This window comes from Nothobranchius furzeri, chromosome 3 (genome assembly GCF_043380555.1).
Source record: "Nothobranchius furzeri strain GRZ-AD chromosome 3, NfurGRZ-RIMD1, whole genome shotgun sequence".
Taxonomy (NCBI): Eukaryota; Metazoa; Chordata; class Actinopteri; order Cyprinodontiformes; family Nothobranchiidae; genus Nothobranchius; species Nothobranchius furzeri.
The window spans coordinates 65,705,734-65,732,510 of NC_091743.1; the positions used below are offsets into that span (position 1 = coordinate 65,705,734).

Genomic DNA, 26,777 nt, shown 5'->3' on the forward strand with positions numbered 1-26,777 from the left:
AGCATTGAAGTCCCCCAGCAGGACAATGGAGTCCCCTGATGGAGCACTATCTAGCACTCGTCCCAGGGACTCCAAAAAGGGTGGGTACTCTGAACTGATATTTGGCCCATAAGCACAAACAACAGTCAGGACCCGTTCCCCGACCCGAAGGCGCAAGGAAGCTACCCTCTTGTCCCCCGGGGTAAACCCCAACACACAGGCAGAGAGTCTCGGGGCTAACAAAAAGCCAACCCCAGCCCTCCGCCTCTCACCCGGAGCAACTCCAGCAAAGTAGAGTGTCCAACCCCTCTCCAGGTCTCGGGTTCCAGAGCCAATGCAATGTGTCGAGGTGAGTCCGACTATATCTAGCCGGTACCGCTCAACCTCTGCCACAAGCTCCGGCTCCTTCCCCGCCAGCGAGGTGACGTTCCATGTCCCAAAAACTAGTTTTCTTGTCCGGGGATTGGACCGCCAAGGCTCCCGCCTTGGTCTGCCACCCGATTCGCATTGCACCGGACCCTTCATGTTCCTCCTGCGGGTGGTGGGTCCACAGTTGGACGAGCCCATGTATCCGGTTCGGGCTGGGCCCGGCCGGGCCCCATGGGCGAAAGCCCGGCCACCAGGCGCTCGCTCACGGGCCCCAACCCCAGGCCTGGCTCCAGGGTGGGACCCCGGTAACCCTCCGGGCCGGGTACTCCGACTCTTCGTTTTAACCGCCATGAAAGATCCTTCGAACCGTTCTTTGTCTCACCCTTCACCTAAGACCAATTTGTCATGGGAGACCCTACCAGGGGCACTAAGTGCCCCAGACAACATAGCTCCTAGGATCATTAGGGCACTCAAACTCCTCTACCACGATAAGGTGACGGTTCAAGGAGGAGCTTAATGTTAATTACATGTAATTAAAGAGTAAAGTGTGAGATAGTGACCATATTCTTGAGAGTTCAATTTGTTTTTTTAATATAAAATACCAATAAAACAAGGACAAGTAAATTTTTCTTCATGTTTTTAGAGAATGTGCCTGATTAAGTCCTTATTTTCTATAAAACTTTGTTAGTTACATAAAGAGTCAATTAACTCAAATTAAACCTGAATGGTTGCAGAAATGTGGCAGGTCATTCTGAGCTAGCACAGTAGATAACAGCAGTGGGTCCCTTAGTAATGATCCTTCAGTCACGCACTTCAATACGCTTTTAGAGCAGCCTTGATTCTGAAATATGGTCATTTCAAAATGACCATCTGCTGCCTTTTTACAGCACCAAAGTGTGTTTAAAATGTTCCAGGGTGACATTTATTCATGGCCTTTTTAAGTATGCACCTGTTTACAGTAAAAACAATGTAGATGGAGGTAGCTCATTTCTTTAGATTAAGTTTCTGTATCATTGAAATCCATCTAAATTAAATGAAGAAGATAACATATTCAATCATGTCAGACTGCTGGCTAATTCCTTAAAGGATCCATTGCAAAATCTATTTAACTATATAAATACAAAATGCATACGATAACCTGAATTTCAAAGTTTCTTGTTATATTCACTAAACTTATCCATGTGCAAGTGTAAAAAATCTAAACTGTCAGAAATCCATTGCCGGTTCTAGGGGTGAGACCATGGGGGCATTGGCCCCTTCTAAAATCTGAAGTGCCCCAGGCTTGTCACTCATCAGTCTTTTGCGTGATGGTCACATTATATGTGGATGTATTTCCAAGTCCAAACACTAGTGGCGTTAATGAACCAAATAGGAATTTAGGATATTTTTCGCAGTAGTGCCCAAACTTTTCAGCTTCAGATGAACATAATAGCAACTGTGCAGACACACAAACCCAGACATCTCTGATTTGACAATACAAAATCCTTGAAAAAGTTTAAATAGCATAAAGAAAACCCCTTCTGCTCCACTTGTGACAAATTTGTAACATTAATGCTAAAAACATAACTTCTGTAAATGTTTTTGAATTTTATTTTGATTTCTGGAAACCATCTAAAGACCCCCTGCTTATTTCTTGGAGACCCACAGAGGGGTCCTGATCCCAGCTTTGGGAAACACTGGTTTATTTCACCCACAAAACATACTTTAAATGATACATTACCCATTTGTTAAAGACTGTGCGTGTTTATATTTTGTATATGTGCAGTAAAAATACAGATATAATTATATTAAAGTACTTTACTAAAGTACTTTAAAGGCACTGCTTGGTGGCTGAGTGGTATGAGTCTCTGGGAGATTGAGGTTCAATTCCAGTTGGGTCATACCAAGACTAAAAATGGGACTCAATTCCTCCTTGCTTGACACTCAGCTTTAAATTGGATTAGGGGGTTAAGCCACCAAATAATTCCTGAACGCGGCCACTGCTGCAGCTCACCGCTCCCCACAAGGGTGGGTCAAATGACTAATAGGACTTTAAAATGGCCAATACTTAGCCCCTCTATGAATATTGGGGCCCTTTGATGCCCACTGCAGAAAACATCAGCGAACGTGTTTTCCTGACACAAAATTAAAAAGTAATTCATATCTAAACGAACTGCTTCAGAAAACTCTAAAAAGGCATCAAATAAACAGAAAACATGCCAAACAGTCCTGTGATAAGGCACGAGTTAGTAGACCAGAACAACAGCTGTCTTAGAAGATAAACCCACAGAAAAACATCTCATCTCCCCCTTTTGTTTACAACCAGCAAACGAGGAACCTTTACATTGAATTTGGACTTGTGTTTATCATCTGTCACTCTTCAGATTTAATAGCCAAAATGGTTCAGATTCAATAATGACCAACGTTGAGGTCAGGGAGAAAATAACCAGGAACAAATGCCGTCCTGAGAACGCTGGCCCAAGCTCAGCTGCTGAAACTAACCTGGGTCCACACCGAGCTCAAATCCAGGTCTTTGGATGCCAAATGCTTAGTCTGAACTGGCTCAAATCCATCCATCCAAACTCTGAGCAAATCTGGCAACCAGTGACCAGAGTCCAGTTCCCTAAAGTCAGCTAGCTTCAACACAGCTCTCAGTTAACCTCATACACCTGTTGTAAGGTGAAAAGGCAGAAGTGGCCATAAAATTAGTAGTTGGAGACTTGAAATTTCTAAATTTCATGAAGAGAAACTATGTATTTCTCATGCCGGTCATGTGGACAACAGTCGTGCCAATTTTCCTTTTGATTTCTACCATCAGGTTACAGCTTAGTAAAACTTTTATTATTGCTTTTACTTGTTTGTGGTATTTAGAACAAACATGAATTTGCCATCTGATCATGTGAAGCAATAATTTACATATTATGGCTGCATAAATTAAAGAGTTGGCTCAGACGGTGCAAGAGGAAATAATCTAAAGAGACTCATGCACAGCTGACAGATGCAGCTTGAGAGCTTTAGTCGGAACAGTGTCTCATAAAATTATGAAGCACTTCCTGACTGAACATATACAAAGTCCACAGAGGATCATGGATTTTTAATGACTTCATTATAAATAGAAAACAGAGCGTTGAGATTATGAGCCCTATAATAAGGTAATAATAAACTGTGGAGAGGCTGATACTGAGGCTAACACAAATCTGTTCCCAGAGACACAAGGACAGCTGACCGGGTCCAGCGTGGACAGAACCTTGATTTCCACACACCACGCACCTGTCCTGATTCTCTAAAACGATCTGCTACTTTAGTCGCTGCACATGTCAAGGTCAACAAACGCACAAAAGCTTATCTGTTCCATTTTCTCCACTCAGATGAACCGAGCATGGAAGCCCATATAAGGTTGTGGGAAAAGGAAACCAGTGTCAGTTTTTCAGGCATGCTTCCTGCATCCCAGAAGCTGGAAAACTGTTTCAAAAGTCATCTTCTCCTCATTCAGTTTTCTGTAACATCCATTCAGCGCTCACTTTAGAGCAAGCATGAGATGAGTACTTCATTTCCTGCTGGGTCAACAGTTGTTCCTTACAAAGATATAGCTGCCCATGCTAAAGACATATTTCTGAAATTGAATACAAATCTTAAAAGGTTTAGTCTGATCACTTTATTGCTGTGGATCATTGAAGTGCAGAAACTGTTAAATAAAGAATCAAAAGCCATTAAAGATGTGGATCACTTGTTTAATCAATACATTTGCAGTGGTCTCTACTAGACAGGGATGTATTGTATCTACTGGGGGGCATTAGCACCATTAGCACCTGTATCCGCTCAGAGAATTCAGCTGGAGAGGAAAGTAGCTGCTGCCTCTTGGTCAGATCGTCATTGTAAATGAGCATGTTTGCTCAATTGATCCATCTGGTTAAATAAAGGTTAAATAAATAAATAACACAAGCCCAGAGGAGTTCTGGTGTGTGGCAGAGTTGCTAATGCTAGCTTCCTCTAGTTGAGACGATCTCTGCTGTCTCCTGGATGCTAAACCAACAGCAGTCTTCCCCGTGAGCCAAGATGGGTGAATCCATGAACGTTAAGTGACAGTGTGACGTAGATCTGTCAGACTTTTCAAATCCTAGAGTTTTCCTGTCTGTTTTCTATCAGAATCTAATGCAGGAGCTAGGTGTAGGAGTCTATTTTCATGTTCAGGCTGCAAGAAAAACACATTTTAATCAGAAATAATCATTAAACACTGTTTTTCTGTGAACCACATCATTAAATCACTCAATGATATCAAGTGCCACTGAAACAATGATTGAATCAGATGTGTTAAAAATCACTAGAAAAGACTCAAACAAACGTATCCGCTACAACACACAGGATAAAACAGCCTTTGTTTGGTTAAATCGGGGTGATTTTCCTGTTTTTTCAGACTCTGTTGCTCTGTTATCCAGAAGAAAAACAACTTCAGGCCAGTCACGTTAAGGTGGCTTCAGGCAGTCATTACATTGACTTTTTTGTTTGTTTCCTTTTATTGATTTTTTCATCCAAATGTCTGTTAATATCCTTCAATGCCCAGAGATCATTTACTGTACTTTGTGTAAACAATCGTTTAAAATGTTAAAAAGATGTACACATATTCACAATGCTTAGAAAACTAATCTACATCAGTTTTAGTTTAAATATTTAATCATAACTATTTGGTTTACCCCATAACTGACAGGAAATCAGTTTCACATCCCTGTATTTAAATGACAACATCTAAAACGTATTTATAGTAAAGAAAAATGTCCTTCGGGTTATCATCGCAGCCGAGCTTAATGAAAACGTCGTTCTTGTCACCCAAAGCCACAAAATGATGTGAGAAAAGTGAAAATGTGCGGCATTCTCTTTCCTCGCGTGACGCACTCCCTCCACATGTTTAACCAACAATAAAATATATTTAACTGCTTCTTCAGCTTAATAAACGTGTTTCTGTTTCCCACGAGTGCAAAAATAAACCAACGTTGACATTTTATCAGAATTTACAGGTTTTGGTTTCACTCGTAAACATCTTAATAGGTGCTAACTAGACGCGGATGACTCGTAATGAGGTGTTGAGGATCACCAACAAACTGTTTTATTCTGAGCTGAGAGAGAGATGGAAAAACTCAAACTGAAGAAGACACCTCATGCCGCACAGCAGAAATCTGCGCGTGCGACGCGCGATTTGGGTTTCCTTGTGCTAAAGCATGAGTTTTACACGCAGCATGAGTCGCACGAACAATAGATGGGACTCCAAACAGTCTGTCACCGAGACTCCGAGCAGCACATGGTCGTGGTGGTTGACATCTGGACTTGGGGCGCAGACCGAAACATCCTTTCTGCATGGATCAGCCCTGATTGCTAAAAACAGCTATCTTCTCACTAAAAGATCCTGAAACACAAACTCTCAAATTCTGCCGGTTTTTATCCTGCTTACTGCCAACCAGGTGTTAGAACTCCACATGTGGGACTTTAAATAATATAAATCATTTATTATAATAAAAAAAGCTATAATTATGCATCAATTGGATCAATTTCCCTCTAAGATCAAATAAAAACAGATTAGTTGAGCCTTACCAAAGAATCTTCTTACAAAGGTTTCAGTCTAAATCCGAGTCTGAACCAGGGTTTGATGTGGAGATGAGCGCGGCTCTCCTCTTTAATCTCTATTCTGATCTATGATTTCTACACGCTGGCGCGCGGCTTTTTACGCACAGACTCTCCCCAAACGCGACGGCTAAAGTGCGTTTTGGGAAATGGTCAGCATCGTAAAAAAAAATTCATCCAAGCTGTGGGGGTCGCGTTAGGTCCGCCTCCTAAGTAACCTCAACCCCCACACACTCCCACTCCCCCACTCCTCTCCTTGGCTGCTGCGCGCGCCCTCTGAGAGGTCAGGTTACACTTGTTCTGGCTTCTTCGGAAAATGTTTGGTGCATAAAAGGATAAGGGATTGCGTCGCGCTTTGCGTAATCCAGCTCAAACTGAAAAGTCACTTCTAAAAGTGACAACAGCCCTTTTTGTCAGCTTCCTGTAGAATAATGGGGAGATCCGTTTTCCCTCTGAGTGGACAACTCCTGAGGTGAGAACGTGACTTTTACATAAAAAGAGCAGAAACGTTAAGTCGTGTTTTATTTGGGTGGGTGCGTTGAGGATTTTAATGTGAATTCTAGTTCATCAAACGTTGCATTTGAAACATATCCAGATTTTGGACAATCTTTCGGTTTAATCCAGTAACATAATCAGATTTATCAGATAATCAAAACGTTGCCCTGACTCGAAAGCCTGCAGCATCAACGGGATGAAGTTGAGAAAAGTTGTTAGAGCGCTGTCATCTGTAATTTACAGTGACACGAGGTACTCCTCAGTCCTTTTTAAACATTGGAACAACTGCCTATACGGTTTGTAGTTAGCATGTGTTTGTATTTTATTTTTATTTTTTATTTTATTCTTGTTATGGACATATCCCTTGTCTGAAATAAAGTTTTGAAATGGGCAATAGTTAAAAAACAAACGCAGAGGAAGTTTCTCATCCACGTTGGCTCAGGAATAAATTCACCAAAAAGCCAATAAACCAAAAAGCCAAATATTTTTTCTAAATGATGGGATTAGCAGCTTGATTAGCGACCTCTAGAGGCCACAATGAGCTAATGAACACATTGTAAAACACGTGAGACACTGCAAACGTGCACCCGGCCAGAATCACTGAAACAATACGATATTTTTAAAAAGTACGATATCAATTTAAAAGATCAGACAAATAACAAAAAAAAAAAAAAAAAACCCATCATTTTCAATTATCTAAAATGGTTTAAAATTGGGACAATTCTTGATTAAAAATATTCACCAAAGCTAAAAAAAAAAAAAAAAAAAAAAGCCTTGGCTTGTTGTTCTAAAAGTAAATGATAAATGACCTCAAGTCAACTGGTTGGTCTGGACAAACTAATATTAATGGAGGAAATTATATTTATTTTTTTCAGTCTCAAAGTACCGAAACAGATGTGCTTTTGACCCTTTTATTTCTTTTGATTCATTTGTTTTATGATCTTTTAAAAATTGTCTTTCTTTATTTGTTAAAAATTGTCTTTCTTTATTTGTTCTATGATCTTTATTCTTTTGTGATCTTTTGTTTCTCATCTTTTAAATATGTTTTAGCTTTGGTGTGATTTTCTTCTGTTAGCTGCTATATACATAAGCTTCACTTACAGTTGGTGCACAGTTAAACACAGTTTGCTGTTCACGACACATTTAATCATTTTTTCCATGCTTAACGACGCAATTAACACGAACTCTGCAGCAAACGCCACTAATCTACCTGCGATTTCAACTGATCAAAATGTGAAAACTCCATCCTGTGGATGTTTAAACGTGGCCACCTGATGATTTTAGGCAAAACAGTTGGTTTTGTGATTTGAGCCCGAAACCTAAGAAGCCAAACTGCATTCAAAGACAGCAGCTGGCTGTTGCTTTTGGACACCATATGTTCTAATATTTATTCTCTCTGCTGGATTTTAGGGGTTGCGTTACGCAGTATGTGGAGACATCCACACGGTGCTCAAATACCAAGATGTTCGAACAAAATCTACACATACTCTGTGCTGCTAAGTTCTATTGATGTCCCGAGGCCGGTGTGCACGTTTCTCCCCAAGAAGTGAAAATATAAGAAAATGGAAGCAACACGAGGTTCATGAAATCAAAAACTTACAGAGGATGATGTTTCACTTCATAAGGATGGCACACGGGGGGCAGGGAAAACGTTATTTGTATGAATTTTACAGGTGACTGGCTGAAAAGCTAAAATACACAAAATCAGATTTAAAAAGCCTTTTTCAGACAGTTAACTGTCACATATAATGGCTTTTGAATCACCTAATGATTTGTTAAACATTTATTGGAATTAAAGAGATAATCTGTAGTTTTTACCAAAGTGAAAGTATAGCTGAAATCATGTCACATGAGGTCCATCAAGCTATTACTAAACCAGTGTTTCCAAACCCTGGTCATCAAGGCACACTGTCCTGCATGTTTTCCATGTTGCCCTTTCAAACACTGGTGTGTCTCTGCATGAATGAGTGATTAACTGCAATCTGCAGCACTTGATGTCTTCCTGAGGAGCCGATGTAAATCAGGTGCAGAGACATGGAAAACATGCAGGTCAGTGTGCCCTGAGGACCAGGGTTGGGGAAGACTGTACTAAACTACCTAATGACAAAGCCGCTGGGCTGGATGGCATACCTGCTTAACACCTAAAGCATGCTAGCAGTAGATTAGCACCACTCCTTGCTACATGCCTTTCATCTTTTCTTGCTTGGATGTTTGACTGATTCAATGCTAGCTGTTCTATTGGTCCCAGTGATGAAAGATAAGGGTGGGAGAGTTGGTAGCATGGATAACTATTGGCCCGTTGCTCTGGCTAGCATACTCTCTAAAGTCTTGGAAAGAATTCTGCTGGACAGAATTAATGACATCTTAAAAATCACAGATAATCAGTTTGGCTTTAAGTCAGAGCTTGGTACAGACATGAACTCTTCTCTCTCTATGTGCTTCAGATGCATCCAAGGCATTTGATAGAGTTAGCCATTGGAAACTGCTCATAAAGCTGCTGCAAAGAGAGGTTCCAAGATACATTGTATACATCCTGGTTTATTGGTCACAAATGTTACAGCTAAAATGGGGTAACAGTACCTCAGAGATAGGAGATTCTATCTCCTCTTCTTTTTAACCTGTATATGGATGACTTATCAGTGAGGTTAAAGGCCTGCAGGACTGGTTGTGCTGGTGGTGTTGTCATAAATCATCTGATGTATGCAGATGACTTGGTGGTTCTAAGTCCGAGCACCGCTGGTCTGCAGCAGCTCTGACTACGGAGTAGAACACAACATTGTGTATAATGCAGCTAAAAGTGTGGTAGTGATTTACCAGGCCAAGGAGGACAAGCAAATGAAGTTTCTAGAATTGTATATGTCAGACCCTGTGATTAGTGTCACCAAGAAAGTCAAATATCTTGGTCATATCACCACTGAGCACATGACAGATGATGATGACATGTATAGGCAATGCTGTGTGTTATATGCTCAGTGTAATACACTCGCTTGAGTGTTTGGATCTTGCTCTGATAAAGTAAACATAACCTGCTGTACATGGCCCACCTATGGACTAATGATAAGAACCATTGATAGCATGCTATGCTGCAGGTTGCCTATAATGATGCTCTGCATTTGATTGTAAGTGTTGCAGGGTGGAGAAAGGTGAGGGCCCGGGCGGGATTCGATCCCCAGACTCCCGGGTGAGAGTCACGCATGCTAACCAGCCAACCAAAGACATATCCCCATGGCCAAGTAGCCAGGGTGCATGATCAATCAGGATACAGTGACAGGTTGCTCACCCTGTCACATCAGGAAGCCTAGATGGACAAGTGCAAGTGAGACTTACAAATGCGAGGGTGAGCGCCCTACAAGTCGTCTTAAGAAATTGTATTTATAAATTTATTTGTAGGCTGAACAATTCTAAAAATGCGATTGTTTTAAATCTAACCAATAAATACCTGTCAGTGCAATACGTTACCAGTCAAAGATGTGGGAACACTGCTATAACAGTCTTTGTTTTTAGACAGGGAGTTACTATAATTTATAGGTTTTCCACACTACTGTTATCTCTTGTTCTCGTAATTATTTTGTCTCTAGCATGTCATATTGTTCTCCTTTCCTTTTATCTTGCAATGTTTTTCTACCTCTCTGAATTGGACTAAAAGTCCAAGTAAAGAATTCTTGCCTTGAGTCAAAAATAAGTGACTGTGTAATCAGCTACTGCACTGAGGGACATCACCATTGCAGCATATTATGGTCTCCAAGGTTCTTATAAGATGTGGAGGGAAAACATGAGGATATTTTTTGGAGGGTGGGGGTGTTTTCCCAAGCATGGGCTGGTGAGTTTGTATTTATAGCCTGAGGGTTTTCAACAGTCAGGGGAAAGAAGCAGTCTCTGAATCTGGACGTCCTGCAGAAGCTTGCATGGTGGGGATGGGGGACGTCTCAGGTGCCGTGCTGTACTCTGGTCAGGCTCAAGTGGCCAATCTTGAATGGAGGGGTCCCAGTGATTTTCTCCATTGTTCTCATGATCCTGCAGGGACATCCAGTCTGAGGCGTTGCATCTCCTACACCAGACCCTTATGCAGCTGGTTAGTAGACTCTCTGTAGGTCTGAATGTGAGGGAAGCTCTTTGAGAACAATGCAAACGTCACAGCTTAGCCATAAGCTGTTAAAATCTTGTTTTAGCTTCCAACTTCATGTGGTTTTTGTTATTTCAGCTGTTAGTTTTACAAGTTAAGATGTATGTTAAGAACAAATAAAAAAAAGAAAAGAATCATGTCTCACCATTTATTTTATTTACAATTTGACAACATTTTGTATAAACTGTACAAACTGAACATGTCAACACAAAAAAAATATATAATAGATCAGATTTACAAAAAAAAAAAAAAAAGACAACTATGTAAACCAGGAAAGAACTAATTATGCTCATGTACATCTTATAAATTATTTCCTTGATGTCAGTAAACTGACAGATGTTTAGTCTGGTTGGAGGTAAACTCCTCACGGGTTATTTATGAAGACTTTTGTGCCTCAGGAAGCGGATGTAATACAGATCACCACATCAACACCACCCCATCTCACTATTCCAGCTCCGTGAAGCGAGCAAACATGGCTTTTCGAACCGCATCTTTATAGGTGTCTGAAGGAGAGAGGGTGTAGTTGGTGCCTTTAGTGCCGAGCCCAGCTCCTTTAGTTCTTAGCTGTGCCTGAACAGGAAACACACAGATATTAGACCCATTTAGAGTTTATTCTGGTTAATAATGCTGATGACCCAGCTAATGCAGCTGTAAATACCTCAATAGGAGTAGTGATGCCCTGCTGGTTGCGACCGAGACCTTTGCCCTCCTTCCAACCCATGGCCTGGAGCATTTTGTTCCCAATATTATCACTGTTAAGGCCGTCTTTCGTGGGCTGCTCGTAGTTACTGCAAACAAAAATATTTATGTCAACATTTTTTTCACAGAACATGAAATCAGATTAGTGACCAACAATGACCAGTGATGCTTACACAGCTGCAGCTGCTGGCTGGCTAAATTTCTTCTTTTTAGGTACTGGAGGCTCTGGGATGCCATATTTTTCTCTCCTTTCAGCTGCTCTGTCTCTGTATTTCAGCTGTTTATGGAAGAAAAAACATCTTTAATAAGGAAATTATGAAAAACAAAAAGAATCGAAAGGATCCGATGTTAGACAGAACCTCAGATTCTTTTCTTTCCAGCTCTTCCAGCTCTGCTTCACTCATTTTGGATCTATGAAGAACCTCCAGGTTTTTCTAGAAGAGACCGAACCCAGAATGAGAACGTGAACGAATGAGATTTCTGGCTCAAACTCTGAAGACATAAAGGAGACCATACCTTGTGGAGGTCGGAGAGCTGCTGATGTCGAACCAGCCCCTCTTTATTAGGAAACTGTCTCCTACAGAGAAGACAAGCCAACTTCTTCCAGTCCGTCAACTTGTCTTGGACTCCATCACCGCCATCAAGTTCTGCTCCTCCTTCCTCTGGATCACTGTCTCCACTGTACGCTGCCACAAGGCCACACTGTCCACAACACAGCATGAGTCCTTATTTAGTCCTGTTTAAATTATTTGTCCCTGAAAAGAGAAAAAAAACAAAACAAAACAGAAAGACTCACCTTTGAAGCAGCAGCCGAGCTCATCGGTGCCTCTTCTTCCGCGCTCCTCGACACTTCCTGCGTGAGTCGATCTAAACCACACGGCTGTAAAAACACAAAAGGGTTTACTCTTTAGGAGTAAAAAATGTTTCACACATCTAGCATGTTTATATTATTAGATACCTTCTTCTCAAACAGCGTGAATCCAGCATCAGCTGCTGCTGCCTCTTTCCTCTCCTCCTGACTGATGGGCTGAAAGCTACTCTTGAAGTTCTCCTTCTGCTTGTTGAGACTTTTAGCCCATCGCTCCATGTCTTTAGCGATCTGAAAGATTCAAATTCAACAAAATGAGAACTAAACATTTAAAGCAACAGCTCTATAAGCTAATGTGATGGTCCTGTCGCCACCTGCTGTGCGGTCTTGCTTTTGGGTTTCTCTTTTTTCTCTTTGGGCTCCTTGCTTCCGGCTGCAGATCCGTTTGATTTGTCGTTTTCTCCTGTGGGGGCTGGTAGGTATGACTGCTTCTCCACATCCCAGTAAAGATACTGCTGGGTCTGCCCATTGTAATAATACTACAAAAAACCCAAAGCATTAAAAACAACATCAGGTCTTACACGCATGACAAAACAGAGTGGCTGCATGTTCCTTACATGTGAATTGGGATCATAGTAGAGGCCAGAATGAGGGTCATAATAGTAGCCAGAAGACTCGTCGTATTGGTAATTGGATATGTTAGGAGCTGCTGGGAAATATAAAAATAAATCTTTTAAAAACACAAAACATATTACACACGTTATAAACAAGCACGTCATTTCTCCATGTACCTGTACTGATGTCTACAGCCTGTCCAGCGGGGGGCGCTGTGCTGGAAGCACCGATCGGAGGAGCAGCTACAGCTACAACTGGCACAGACATCACTGCTGGTACCAGTCCAGTTTGGGCTTTAACCTCCAGTGGTTGGGCAAGCGGCAGAGCCTATAATAAGCAATATAGTTACTGAAGGAATTAAACATCTAATAGTTTAGTACAGAACTAACAAGAAGCATTGGTTACCTTTACAGTAGGCTGGGCGATGATATGCGGCTGGTAGACCTGGGCACTCTGTGAGAGAACAACTCCAACTGCAGCTGGAAGAATCTTAACACCCGGAGCAGCTACAGTTGGGAACAGAAGAGTTTCTATGAGCTCATCATGCAAATATAATCAAATCCTGCTCTTTGTGCTTGTTAGTAAAAAGAAAAATGCAACATAACTGCCCAAGAACCCAATAAAGACAAAAACATCCATGTGAATCAATCTCAGAGTGATGAAAGAATCTTTTACCTCCCAGGAGTCCATTTCCCTGAGAGGTACTGGCGCCAGCAGCTCCTTGCTGATAGGTCTGGTATTCCTGTAGAACGTTTGTTACAAAAGTTAACGTAGAACACCCAAGACTCACTAGAAATCCTGTTTTCATTAAAAAAAGATTTGAACAGATTTAGAAGCAGTTTGTCACACAGACCTGTGGTAGCGGAGCGTATCCTTCTTGAAGGTAGGCGTACTCGGACATTCCATCGGAGCTCTGCGAAGGCTGTGAGGTGGATCATGAGTATCGAACAGCGACTCGGACATTAGAACAAGCAGGTTAGAGAAAAGGAGTCTACCTGTGCTGATGACCACTGGGCTGCTGCGATGGCCGTGCTGGCCACAGAAAAGGCACTGACACGATTCCCATCAGGCAGCAAGAGATTCCTAATGCAAGGTGAGGATAAGTTTTTAAGGCCATCAATCCTCTGCTGTTAAATCTTAATAAATCACTCAAACTTGCAGATTTGAATTTTTCCTGTATCACTAAATGCACCCACTTTCTGGCACTCTTTGCATAATCCACCCCGATGGTTTTCCCATCCAACTTCAATGAAGGCTGCAGTCCTAGTAAGATGGTTAGCAGCTGAGAAGCCTCCTGTGAAAAAGTGGCACATTACACATTTAAACTTATTTCTTTACTTTTGTTTCCATCTGTATATGGATGAGGATGCTTTACCAGAGGAGAGGACAGCTGAACAAAAGCAAAACCTCGATTCTGGCCCGTTTGCTTGTCCTTAATGAGGCGAATGTTGTTGGATGACAGATTAGCGTATGGCGCCAGAGCGGACAATATGGCTTCCACCGTGGTCAGAGGGGTGATATTTCTTAGGATGATTGCTATGAGACAAGAGACGCCGTTAGGTTTTTGCCTCATGGATGGAGATATTCTCGTCCCACTCTGTTAGACATCTGATTAGTTCTTACTGTCGCCATAGAAATCTCCACTGGGTTGAGATTCAGAGGCTCCAGCATTATTGCTAGCTTCACCATCTGTTGAGAGAATTACAAAGTAGTAAGATTATCAATAAAGCCATGATGAAAGGTGTTGTGAAATAAGTTTAGATAAAGTCTAAAAGAAAAAACGAGCCAACATGTGAAATATAAACTAGCTTTCATCATGTCAATAGTTAGGAGGGGGGACACGATAGAAGTCTTTGGTCTCTACATCCCAGCACTTTAGGGCCAGCTAGTCCAGATGTTTGCAGTGGTTGGCCTCTCGCTGATTCAGCTACTTACCAGACTTGGCTGCTCCACATCTGAAGCACTTCAGCCTCCTCCGGAAATTGTACAGGCCACACTGCAAGTAACCGTTCACATCATTTTTATTACACATCAACTGCAGGCTGGAAAAGTGCTGCTGCAGAGGGAAAAGGGGAATCTATTTTGGTGCAGCGCACCATAGCAACCCATCATCCTTACGCACGTCCATCTCCAACAAAGCATGAAGCAAACCTAACAAACAGGAAGTTCTCACATGTGTGCTTGGGATTAGGAAAACAAAATACTTACAGTGTTGCAGAGCCAGTCTTCATACTTGTTTCTAGGGTTACTGAAGTGCATGTCGACGACCTTGCCTTGGATGATGAGGAGTTTCTGAAAGAGGAAAGCCAAATCACTCAAAAGTTCATGGTGAGAAATGATCTAATCATTTGGAGCAAGCAGTGTTGGAAGGGAGAGAACGGGGAGAGGGACCCCCAACAGACAGCCTCTGAGTTAAAGACAGGCATAAGTGAGCTGGATGTAAAGAGGATTTAAGGTGTTTGGGACCCGAGTGCCCAGACTAGGCTGGGGCAGTGTGTATACAGTGTGATCCTAGCAAGACATTTTCATACTGCTTTGAAATCAACTTCTATGGACTTCCCATAACAACAAAAAAAGACACAAAAAAAAAAAATCCCCATCCCTAGAAGAGTTGGCCTAAAAAAAGAATTGGAACTTAAATCTGTCATCTCTAATGAAGTAAATATTTTCTTATAATGAATATTGACCAAGAATGAATCAAATCTGCACTTTTTATATTAATTGCTAAATAATTAGCTAAACTCAGTTTGTTAAATACGTTTCAAATCACAGAAATTAATACACAAACATGAATTTTCTGTGTGGTATTCATTCTATCAACTGTTTTTCTTTTCTATAGTTTTTCCACACTACATGTTGAACACATTCTGGTTGCCTTTAGGGTAATTTCTCCAGATCCCCAAGATTAAAACTAGACTTGGCGATTGTGAAGCAACCTGATTGGTCTCCATCCATCTGGTAGCATCTTGCAAGTGATAAAAGTCCACGAAGGCGAAACCACGGCTTATACCTAGAGACAGCATTCAAATATAGACGGGAGGGTGTGTTAGTTAAGAGTCCAAGGGCATATTATTCAAACTCTTCCACAAACTGCTTCACGACCCAGGCCAAGTTTGGTAAACAATAGGCCACGCCTTTAAGAGTTTTACCATAGCAAGAAATCCTCATGAATACCACACTGATAGACAAGTGCTTCAGTCTGTCCTAAAACTATTACTGCTGTTCTCACTTACCTTCAAGAGTTCCACAACGTACTGAAATGACAAGTCTTGCATTAAAACGTTTTTATTCCATTTATTTTTTTAATCCCTTTAACTGATTTGCCCTGGCTGCTATGGGAAAATGGGTCTGAATGGAAGCAGATTTGCCCTATGGTCAAAGACTCTGGGGGGGTGGGAGGTTTCGGATCTGGCTTACACCCGGTTCTCACCTGTCCTCTTTTTCATCAGTCTGACGTCCACTGGCTGAGGTCCCTCCAACTGGTCTATGGCAAAACGGATCTAAACACAATGTTGAAATTACAATTTACAGTTTTATAGAACTTTTCTTTGGGTGACCAGACATGAAACACTTACATCTTCCTCAGTAGTGTGAGGAGACAGACCCCCAAGCATGATGGTCTTACTCTTCTTGTCGTCCCCTGGTTCCCGTCTGTAATCTTGCTCAGAGTAGTCACCGTCTGATGGATAACCATCCTCTGACCGGTCACTGTTTCGCCTTTTTCTTTCTCTATGCTGCAAAACAAAAACATTATCACAAACAAAATACAAACAAAAGCCTAAAGATATTAGAGAGGGTACCTCTGGACTGTCTCGAGACCCTCTGCGATCACCATCGTAACGGTCACGTCTCTCATCACTCCAGCGGCGATCACGATCTTGGTCCCTCTCTCGTCTGTCTCGCCAGTCTGATTCATCACGGGACTGCTCAGAACCATACCGACCACTGCGCTCGGTCCGACTAATCCTGTTCAAAGAGGTGTAAAATTAAATGAATAGCGGTGTTTCCACTTTTTTTTTTTGGGGGGGGGGGGAAGACGACGGCTTGTCCATCACATTGCTCTGTTGGCATCAAAACGTGCCTTTAAAATTCACACACATCATGTTAAATTAATGGCATGTATCCATCAGAAAATTACTTATCACTCAATACACAGCCATTTATTTTTTGGGTTATGGAGACCCATATCGGGATCACGCAATTGAAGGGTGCAAGGGTGGAAGTGGAGTATTGTGTTTGGGCCTATATATTCATTTATATAAGATGGCTAGCCGTCAGACTGAAGGAGATAAAAATTGCTGCCAACTAGTGGTCGGAAATAGAACTGCACCACAAAAAATAAATTAAATAAAGTAAATGTTTCCGAGAAAATCCAGATTTACAAAACCGATACTACTTGACTCAGTTTCAAAACACGAAACATCGCGATATTTGAGTGCATAGATACTTTTCCACATCCCTAATGTATGCTGCGTAATTATACAAAATGAAACATGTTGAACGAGTGTAACGAAACTAAGGTGTGATCGTCGGGTTCAGATAAAGAAAACACATTTTATTAGTTTGAATAGTTTTAATTGTTTGTGCTTCTCAGATGCGACCAACCCACTATCAGGAGACATGGATTGGGATTTCTGATGATGTGGTGTAATCGTTGGGTCTTTATCGCAATCGGTACATACAATGGTTAAGGAAGAGACGGCCGGGATACCACGCATCTGCTCCGACTTCCGTCACAGATGAACGTACCTTTTATCAGCTCCCATTTTCTCCGAAGACATGAGTATACTCCCGCAACAGCTGCCTGAAACACAAAGACAAGAAAACAACATTTTTATTTCAACTTTCGGCCATTTCGTTCACTGCTCAAGATCAACGTCACATCTTAAAGCCAGACGTGGTTAAAAAACACACACAATAATGACTGTTAAACGTAAAATGGACACCGCTTCTGCGTTACGCAAATAACGCCGATGAGTCCATGGACAACCTGCAGTTCGCTTCAAGTGTAATTAAACAAAAACTTACCAAATTATGTTCTTCTGTCGCCGGAAAATGCAAAAAAAAGTTTCTTTATTGAACCATTCAGTAAATTGTGGGATGAAATTACATCTGACTTTGGAGAAACGTTCTCAGCTCGACGCCAGAACCTTCTTTATCCCACAATGCATCGGGGGCAGAACAGGGTGGGCATTCATTGGGTTAAAATATTCCCTGAGTTTGCCTTACAGGCAGTCCTGAATTCCAGTCGGTTTGTTTCCAACAATAACAAATTCGATGTTGACTTCGATATGATTTATGCCATGAGTAAAATTAATATTTTAGTACGTTTTTATGCATATCATTAATTAATTATCCTTATGTTAATCTAAACTTGGATAAGAAATTTCAGAAGTATGCCTGAACGGTAAGTTTCAGGGCAAAATTTACCCAGTTATCAAAATCCGCCATTTTGCAATTTTGGGTGATACTTGTCTTTAACTTCTCGACGTTTTCACGATAGTTTATGGTTAACCAAATAAATAGTTCCCAGTCAGTTTACACAGGGTAGACAGCATACTTCGATGAGATACTATAAATACTACTTTATTTACTCTTAAACGCACATAAATGTACAGCTGTCGAGAGAGAGAGAGAGAGAGAGAGAGAGAGAGAGAGAGAGAGAGAGAGAGAGAGAGAGACCTGCCCCAAATGGAGGAGTTTAAGTGTATGGTCTTGTTCACGAGTGAGGGAAAACTGGAGTGTGAGATAGATAGGCAGATTGGTGCTGCATCTGCAGTGATGCGAGTGTTGTACCGGTCTGTCGTGGTGAAGAGAGAGCTGTCAGAAGGCAAAGCTCTCAATTTACCAGATGATCTACGTTCCTACCCTCACCTATGGTCATGAGTTTTGGGTAGTGACGGAAAGAACAAGATCGCGGATACAAGCGGTTGAAATGAGTTTTCTCCGCAAAGTGGCTGGGCTCTCCCTTAGAGATAGGGTGAGAAGCTTGGTCATCCGGGAGGGGCTCTGAGTATACCCGCTGCTCCTCCACATCGAGAGGAGCCAGTTGAGGTGGCTCGGGCATCTGGTCAAGATGCCTCCCTGCTGAGGTTTTCCGGGCACGTCCAACCGGGAGGAGACCTAAAGGTAGACCTAGAACACGTTGGAGGGACTATGTCTCACCTGGCCAGGAAACGCCTTGGGAATTCCCCCGGAGGAGCTGGCCGAATTGGCTGGGGGAGAGGGAAGTCTGGGCCTCTCGCCTTAGGCTACTGCCCCCGCGACCCGACTCCGGATGAAAATGGATAGATATATTCAATTATTTTTCTTAATATTGGTTCACATTAATGTAAGTGGACTTTTTCGATACACATAACCAATGCATCTAACTTATCTATGCAACAAACTATCTTTGATGTTTGTTTACTTGACAGATGTTTTAGTAGCTTTTGTTCACACTTAGCCATTGAATTAAATTTAAACACCAAATGGAGTACTTAAAATAAGATGAAAATCAAGTATTATCATCGTATAGCTTTTATTTCAGTATTTAAAGTCTGAAACCTTACCAAACAGGCAAATAAAGGAGACTAGACAATGTTAAACTTGGCACACATGAATGTTCCCTCTTTATGTCTCTGATTTAGTAATGGCATACTGTATATATACTGCTGACAATAGATTCACAACTTAGTCCCAGAATATCTTTTGAATACTTATGGAGATCAATTTTAAATCTAATGATGGTGTTTGTGCCACTAATACAGAATCTGTTTCATGTTTTTATATATATTTTACAAATGTGCCATGAGATAAAAACACAAAACTCAGTCACATAATATAAAAATGGTCCACATAATCCCCAAAACAGGACAGTGGAGTCCAGCACATTTAGTCCAAAATAATTCAGGGTAAAGGGTGGGGAAGTAGTTAGATATTAAGGATCCTCATGATGGAAGTCTAGGTCAAGGTTTCTCCTTTCGTCACCTGAAAAGAGATATAATTGCTTGATTAAATCACTCAAAACAATGCATCTAACTGTGATTCTTCTACTTACTCTTGCTTCTATATATTCGATCCTTCTTTCCAGTGCTGTCAACTTCTCGTTTAGAGTGGCCAGGCGGGACCGACAAGACATATCTGTTTGGGTTAAAATTTATTTTGAATGTTAGTTTGGTATATCAACGATACAACTGTAGGGAGCACTGATTGAAGATGAACTTCACTGGTAGCTATTGTGTTCCTAAAGATGTGGCAGAGCTTCGACACTTGAATTAATAAATATAATAAACTAAGCAAACGCAATTCTCCTTTGAAATATCATTACCCTTTAAAACAAAGCGATTAGCTCGGTGCTAATGTCCGAGCTAGCTGGGAGTGGCCATTTAAAAACATCAACATCAGTGTTAGCAGCAGCCCGACAGCTAGCTTCTCTAGCTAGCGCGACCTTCCAGCTCAAATATTTCTACAACACAGCGGTCGAATCCTTTGTAGCTTTTCCTAAAAGCTCACCGAACGAGTTGAGAAAGTCTGCGATTTTCTTGATGCTGCTTGTTATGACCTCTATGTACTCTCGATTCGCCCAGTCTTGGTGGATCTCCCTCTGAACGGGGTCTTCCTGGCCAGCCATGTTAGCAGTTTTGTCGTTGCAGAAGCTTTCATCCAGGAAGCGCCATCGGGCGTAAACTGGGCACGAGATTTAGCGAGATTCATAATTATCAATAAAATATTGCTTTTTATTTCGCTCGGTTCAAACACTGTATGTAAAAGTGAAGATTATTTTGTCAATTTTCAAATTTAGAATATAAAGAAAAACCCAGAAAATGAAATTTATACATATATATATATAGTTTTGACAGAAAAAATATTTAAAAAACATCTAAAAACAAAGACAAAAAATCTAGTTGAGAAAGTTAATCTATTAAAGTTATTTAACTATTTTATGCACATGTGCATACGCCACAGACTACACATTGTTGTCTATGATGCAAACACACATAAGGTTTTACGAACGTGTGGCTGAGGTGTCTCATGTGATAAGCCCAGGTTTGTTTTGGGACCAGTGAACCTCAATTGGCTCCTAAAGGTAGCACCTTGTGGCAGCGTTGTATAAATGTGAGAATAAGAAACATTAAAAATACCTTCTGAATCTAACAATCATAGGAGATGTTTTATTCTCCAGAAGTAATTTTCAATAATCTGTAGTTTTTATGGTTTGATGCATCATGTAAAGAAAAACCCTCAATGCAAATGCTTCTATTTAAATGCCAAAAAGTAAAATTGAAATGAGATAAAGATATAGTTGCCTACATTTGTCGGACACCAAAGAAAATCTAGGATTTATATGTGCGTTTTATAAATGTAATTTTAAAAAGTGTTTGATAAAAGATGTTTATTTCATTTTTTCAACTAATATTCCAATTGCAGTACAGTCAGGGGTAAATACAGACATTTACATCTTTATCAGAGTCTCCCTACACAAAAAGGTTTGCAGGAGCCTCATCATTAAGTAAATGGGTTGAAAAACCAAGTATATACCACTGAAAATTTCACAATATTTGGACTGTGGCAATTAATTCAACTGTGAGCAGGAAAGCAAGAAGAAATACCCGAAACGCCTGGGTCTACAGATAAGCATTACAAAGCCAGTGTGGTCACGACAGATATCTTTCACTGCCAGCAATAGTAATGTTGTAGCACATTTTACTTGATCCTCCTTTTCAGTAGCTCCTTAATATCTTCCTCAATATCTATGGTGAGGAAGTTTCTGCTGTAGCGCTTGAAAGGCTCCCCATCAGCTCCGATCAGGAATTTCTCAAAATTCCAGGATATGTCGGTCCTGCACACAGGACTCCAGATGATGAACTTTGGATCGGTCATGAGGGCCGTGGCATTGTCGCTGGGGGTTGGGAGCGTCTCCTTAAGGTACACAAACAAGGGATGAGCAGCTTTTCCATTGACGTCTACCTTCTCCAGGAGCTGGAACTTGGGTTCAAAGCCATTCCCTGGGCGGACATACTTTAGGGATCTCAGGATCTCATCATTTTTGGCATTCTCCTATTGTGCAAATCGAAATATTTAAATACATTAAAGTAGCATGAATTTAAATGTGGAAGCACCTTTGATTCTAAACCACTCTACTAATTCACTTTCCTTAACCCTTCTACAAGTAACAAAAACAAGTACTGTGCATTATTTGTTTCTCCGTATATCTACTGGAACTTACCTGGTGCCCAAACTGATTGCAGGGCACACCCAGGATAACGAGTCCCTCTGCGGAATAGCGAGAATGAAGCTCGTTCATCTGAGTGTAATCCCTGATTGTTGTTCCTCAGAGAGATGCCACGTTCTCAATGAGAACGACTTTCCCTTTAAGTGTGGAGAAATTAAAAGCTTCACCAGTCAGCAGATTAGCTGTAAGGTTGTAAAACTTTTTCAAGTTTTGGGCCATGTTTGCGATATCTTGTAAATCGCACGAAGGTGTGTACGCGCGCTCTTCCTGTTAACAAGTTGGCTTAAAGTCCAACCTTCGCCTAGAAGTGCTCCCACCCACTCAAGACTACGCTACTGGGTCTGCTCTGTTTATACACCGGCACACACAGCGGGGGCACAGCTGATTGGCCTTGGATTGGAGTTTAACCGGACGACGCACCGGTAAAGCTACAAGGAACGAAACATAAAAAAGTCATCGTTTTATGTCATTTCGTCCAAAACATCAAGACTAAAAGAATAATCAATGTGATCCTAGAATTCCAAAATCACTGTTCTTCTGATAGCGAGAAATACACAAGCAGTAAATTGTAATTAATTTTTCCCTAACTTTACCGCCATTTTGGGTTATTCTTAATTTGGCATGCCTCCATCAACCAACAGCCACACACACACACAGACAAAACCTTAAACATTTTAAATAATTATTGGTTTAAACACTACCTAACACAATACATTAATAAACGTATATATTGATAAATGTATTCATACAAATAACCAATTTACCATTTAGTATATATTTATTTCACTATTGCCATTCTGATACTCACCCCTATCTTGGTAAAAGTGGTACATTCCAGGAAGTTCTGTGTGAGCTGGTGTTTTGCCCTTAGAGGAAAACTAACCTAGCCTAGTGTACTAGACCAAATTCTTTCTTTGCAAAGTTTGGTCTAGGCACGCTCCATTGGAACCACCACAATAATAAATTTATTTAGTCTGGCTTGCCAGGCTAAAACTGACCATTTTTAATCACGCGCAGGCTTTGTAAATAAGGAGCAAAACGCATTTTAGACACGTTGCTTCCTGTAGGAAATGACAGTGTTCAAGGGCGTCAGTTTGTTTTCAGAATTGCTGGGGACAATAACCATACACTTGAGTGGGGTTTAAAAATTGCTGGGGACAATAAAGTAGGCTAGCACAGGGGTCGGCAACCCGTGGCTCTGGAGCCGCATGCGGCTCTTCCATCCATCTGATGCGGCTCTCTGTGCTTGTAAAATAATGAGTGGATATTTAAATAAAAAGCTTTATATTTTACTGCATTAATTTTACATCTGTATGTCAATTCTAAATGTTAAGATTGTCTGCGTAAACCTGAACAGTTCCAACCCGGTCTTACTGTGAGACCGGGTTGACGCGTCACGCTTGTGCGTAATCATAGCCGCTTCCTGAGCTGACGAGGATGTGAGATTCTGGGCTTCTCCTCAGACGGCTCCTGGATGTGTCGCCACATTGGAGACAGGAACAAGCACTATTCAGCCAAAGTTTCATAATCAGGGAACATTTTCTAAGTGACAAGTCTCGCTTCAGTCGGAGGAATCTTCCCGCATGCGCTCTGGTTCTGCGACGCGCTCCAAGCCTCTCTCCACATCTTCAGCTCGCTAGTGCACGCTGACAGCGAGCAATGTCCAGCTCAGATGTTCAGATGGGAATCTTTTCTTGAGTGATTTAGCTACATCTGCGATTTAAGTGGAATAAAATGTCAGTTCGTCTGCATGCGTCGGGGTAATTCTTTCTATTCTTTCTCCGTCAAAATAAACGGTCAAATACGAGAACTATCCGGTCAACACAAGCCCTGCTTTTAACTGTTCTGTTTTCTTGTGAAAATTGTTGCAAAGAGATAAAATTAAACTTGATTAACACCAGAGCCAGGCGTACTGCGCCGTTATCTCCGTCACTGTAAATGAGGGAAAAACAAATTGATCGGATCCTTTTCTGACCTTCCCCAGTTTAAACTGTTCAGAATACAAATCCAGGCTCTGTCTCGTTAGATTGGTGCAACTACTGAATGAAACTACATTAAACCATGTTGAAAAGAAAAGGATCTGATTAAATCGTTTCCCCCTCTTTTACAGTCACGAAGTACAGCTTATACGCGTGGCTCTGGGGTTAATCAAGTTTAATTGTTTCTCTTTGCAACAATCTTCACAGGAAGGCAAAACAGTTAAATGGCAGGTTACAGATATTTACATTTGACTTTTATTTTGACGGATAAACTCAAAGATGTTGGTTGTTTTGAAAGAATTACCCCGACGCGCAGTGATGCACACACAGATGAGCTGCTTTAATCGTTACGCACATCGCAGAGGTAACTAAATCCATCAAGAAATGATTCCCATCAGAACATCAGAGCTGTATACTGGACACTGTGTTCAGCGCGGCTCGGAGCGCCCACGGTGGACAGTGGGCTGAAGATCTGTAGAGGGGTTTGCAGCGCAGCGCAGAACCACGGTCGGTGCATGCGATAAGATTTCCTCCCACTGAAGCGGTCTGGAAACCCGGTCTCTCTGAGGGATGTGTCACTTGGAAAAATGTTCTTTTTATGAAATTATGAAACTTTGGCTGAACAGCGCTTGTTCCCGTCTCCAATATGGAGACGCATGACGCATCCAGTCTGAGGCAGAATCGCCTCTTCAGCTCAGAAAGCACCTGTAGAGACATTTGATCACGCACAAAGTTTATGTGGAGCAGAAGCGGTCGGGCCACGGCAGGTGAAATGTTCCTAGCCTACATGAAGTGAAACTGTTCAATTGTAACATTAATATGTTACTGGACACGCTGGTCTGGTTGGTTAGACCAGTGTTTGAAGTGGAAAACACACACACAGACCAATTAAAATAATGTTGATAGCGTGGACTAGACGACAGGTGATGGGTTACGTATTTAAATGATGATCAGGCTAACTAGCGGCTGATGCACATTTTACGCATTTGGAGAGGTGGGCTGGATGCTTTGCTTTTACTGGAAGATGGTCCACTTAACGCACGGGTGTAGACTAAATATTAATGACAAATGAATGAAAATTAAATTGGGAGTTTTTACTTCATATTTTATAAATAAAAATGATGGGGGAAACATTTATGACGTCTTTTTAAACGAAATTTTCTAGCGCGACCTGCCTGCTTCACTTAAGTCACTGCTTATTAAGGTCCGTCCAAAATTACCGTGGGAAATGGGTAATAATGGCTCTTTGATGGGAACAGGTTGCCGACCCCATAAGATCTGAGCTGGTAAAACAAAAATCCTCATCAGCAGGCTTTTTTGAAAGTGGGAGGGACACAGCTGCCAATCACAAATTTTGCCGGGTACATGTCCCCGGCGTCCCCGGTTAAAATGACGCCTATGACAGTGTTAAGTGTTCAGTAGCAGCGATTTATAACGTTAGCTGCTACTCCTGTATGTGAGCTAACATCATGTCGGACTGGTCGAGTCTGTGTGTGCTCATCGCAGTAGCGGTTTTAGGCACGGGCAGACCGGGCGGCTGCCCGGGGCGGCATTCTGTGCTGTGGGCAGCAGTAGCTCAGAGGTACAGTGGGTTGCCTCATGATCGGAGGGTTCGATTCCAGCTCCCGCCAGGGGTTTTCTGCTGTTGTGTCCTTGGGCAAGACACTTCACCCAACTTGCCTGTTTTGCCGACGGCGCCAAATGGCAGCCTCGCCTCTGTCAGACCGCCCCAGGGTGGCTGTGGCTACAAAGTAGCTTACCATCACTAGCAGTGTGTGAATGTGAGTGTGTGAAAGCATCTTTGAGTGCCCTAAAAAGCGCTATGTAAGTTCAATGCATTATTATTATTATTATTGTTATTATTATTATTATTTCATGACACAAAGGGGGCGCAAAATCGCTGAGTAAAAACAACAACAACAATGAAACCTGCGCCAAAACCATGTATGTATGTATGTATGTATGTATGTATGTACAGTCTATGGCCAAAACATGGTTTTCTATCTGTCAGATATGACAGTCTGGATTCGAACGAGCACGTTGGCGCCCTCTGCAGCTGCCGGCGCTCCTACTCACCGAGAGGGTTCAGGTATAGGCGAGCGCCGTGTGTGAAGAACAGAATAGGGAGGGACGCAGGGGAATTCACCTCTGGATCTCTCCCAAATGAAACAGAGGGGGTGGGGGGATGGCTGATGTTCTTCCATATAACGCACATTTAATTCATAATATTTTAAATACAGGCTTATAATCAGGGGCGGATTTAGCAATTTGGGGTCCCAAGGCGAACACAGACATGGGGCTCCTTACACTAAATTTTCGACAATCTTATCTTTAACTGGATTTGCGAAACTCTCCCCTCTTCTGACATGAGTTATTTTCCCTTTTTATTAGTCCTCCTCTTTTTTTCCTGTATTTCCCTCCCTTTGAGTGCTTTCAATATTTGCTCTGCTTTCTTTTTTCTGTCAGCGCTCCTGTGCTTTAGCCTTAGTTATTTTTTTTTCTATTTTCCATTTTGGTCTGTTTTCCTCCCTTTAAACATTTTCCATTGTCTTTCCTTTCTGCTTCCTTTTGATGTTTACATCGAAAAACAACGTCACTTTCAGAAGTGAAGATAAAAGCTTTTATGAAGCATGCTGCTTCTTTCTCTTATTGGAGCCACTAGGATAACTCCATTTCATGCTTAAAGTTTTGACTATCACTTTGCGTTTGTTACGAATGCTCCCGCCTCTCTTCTATGTATTTTTTATTCAGGGTTTCTTACAAACATCACTGTAAACTTGCTGTTCTCCCTTAAACAAGATCACATTTGCCTACAAATTCCAAGAAGGAGGACTATGCAAAAAAAAGCTGGCAATTTTTTAAAGAAGCGCGTTGTGTTGGACCAGGGCATTCATTTATCAAGGT

The 26,777-nt window shown here is 41.5% G+C and overlaps 4 protein-coding genes across 6 annotated transcripts in view; all 4 read right to left on the reverse strand.

Annotated features, from left to right (window-relative positions):
• Positions 1–6,118, reverse strand: part of slc38a3b (solute carrier family 38 member 3b) — a 33,492-nt gene extending 27,374 nt beyond the window's left edge. The window contains exon 1 of the mRNA XM_015958918.3: positions 5,911–6,118. The gene's annotated coding sequence lies outside the window, so the exon portion shown is untranslated. The remainder of the gene's footprint in view (positions 1–5,910) is intronic.
• Positions 6,119–10,692: 4,574 nt separating this feature from the next.
• Positions 10,693–17,847, reverse strand: rbm5 (RNA binding motif protein 5). Of its 3 annotated transcripts, XM_015958917.3 has the most exons (25): positions 17,709–17,847; positions 17,430–17,484; positions 16,481–16,646; positions 16,256–16,414; positions 16,111–16,180; positions 15,617–15,690; positions 14,889–14,972; positions 14,616–14,676; positions 14,304–14,369; positions 14,056–14,216; positions 13,877–13,974; positions 13,676–13,763; positions 13,534–13,602; positions 13,356–13,422; positions 13,086–13,186; positions 12,857–13,007; positions 12,683–12,774; positions 12,440–12,604; positions 12,216–12,356; positions 12,054–12,137; positions 11,774–11,959; positions 11,617–11,691; positions 11,431–11,534; positions 11,217–11,346; positions 10,693–11,128 (listed from the first exon to the last, which is right to left on the reverse strand). In XM_015958917.3, the coding sequence occupies exons 2-25, from the start codon at positions 17,459–17,461 to the stop codon at positions 11,003–11,005; spliced, it is 2,550 nt and encodes an 849-aa protein (XP_015814403.1). In that variant the 5' UTR covers positions 17,462–17,484; positions 17,709–17,847; the 3' UTR covers positions 10,693–11,002. The 3 variants fall into 3 exon arrangements, with proteins under 3 accessions (XP_015814403.1, XP_015814402.1, XP_015814401.1); XM_015958916.3 differs by having other exon boundaries at positions 12,683–12,771; positions 16,256–16,646; XM_015958915.3 differs by having other exon boundaries at positions 16,256–16,646.
• A 1,336-nt stretch (positions 17,848–19,183) lies between these two features.
• brk1 (BRICK1 subunit of SCAR/WAVE actin nucleating complex) lies at positions 19,184–20,349 on the reverse strand. Its single transcript, XM_015958914.3, has 3 exons — positions 20,175–20,349; positions 19,720–19,802; positions 19,184–19,649 (listed from the first exon to the last, which is right to left on the reverse strand). The coding sequence occupies exons 1-3, from the start codon at positions 20,290–20,292 to the stop codon at positions 19,623–19,625; spliced, it is 228 nt and encodes a 75-aa protein (XP_015814400.1). The 5' UTR covers positions 20,293–20,349; the 3' UTR covers positions 19,184–19,622.
• Positions 20,350–21,037: 688 nt separating this feature from the next.
• On the reverse strand, positions 21,038–22,328 carry gpx1a (glutathione peroxidase 1a). The gene is made up of 2 exons (XM_015958913.3): positions 21,889–22,328; positions 21,038–21,719 (listed from the first exon to the last, which is right to left on the reverse strand). The coding sequence occupies exons 1-2, from the start codon at positions 22,111–22,113 to the stop codon at positions 21,366–21,368; spliced, it is 579 nt and encodes a 192-aa protein (XP_015814399.3). The 5' UTR covers positions 22,114–22,328; the 3' UTR covers positions 21,038–21,365.
• Between the last annotated feature and the right edge of the window lie 4,449 nt (positions 22,329–26,777).

Bases quoted from the DNA above. Each gene is read 5' to 3' on its own strand.
- brk1 (XM_015958914.3), bottom strand. From the start codon at position 20,292: ATGGCTGGCCAGGAAGACCCCGTTCAGAGGGAGATCCACCAAGACTGG. The intron at 19,803-20,174 runs GTGAGCTTTTAG...TAACCCAAACAG, and splicing joins AGACTTTCTCAACTCGTTCG to ATATGTCTTGTCGGTCCCGC. The intron at 19,650-19,719 runs GTAAGTAGAAGA...ATCTCTTTTCAG, and splicing joins TCGAATATATAGAAGCAAGA to GTGACGAAAGGAGAAACCTT.
- rbm5 (XM_015958915.3), bottom strand. From the start codon at position 17,461: ATGTCTTCGGAGAAAATGGGAGCTGATAAAAG. The intron at 14,677-14,888 runs GTAAGTATTTTG...GGTTACTTGCAG, and splicing joins AAGACTGGCTCTGCAACACT to TGTGGCCTGTACAATTTCCG. The intron at 14,217-14,303 runs GTAAGAACTAAT...CTTGTCTCATAG, and splicing joins TGGAGATTTCTATGGCGACA to CAATCATCCTAAGAAATATC.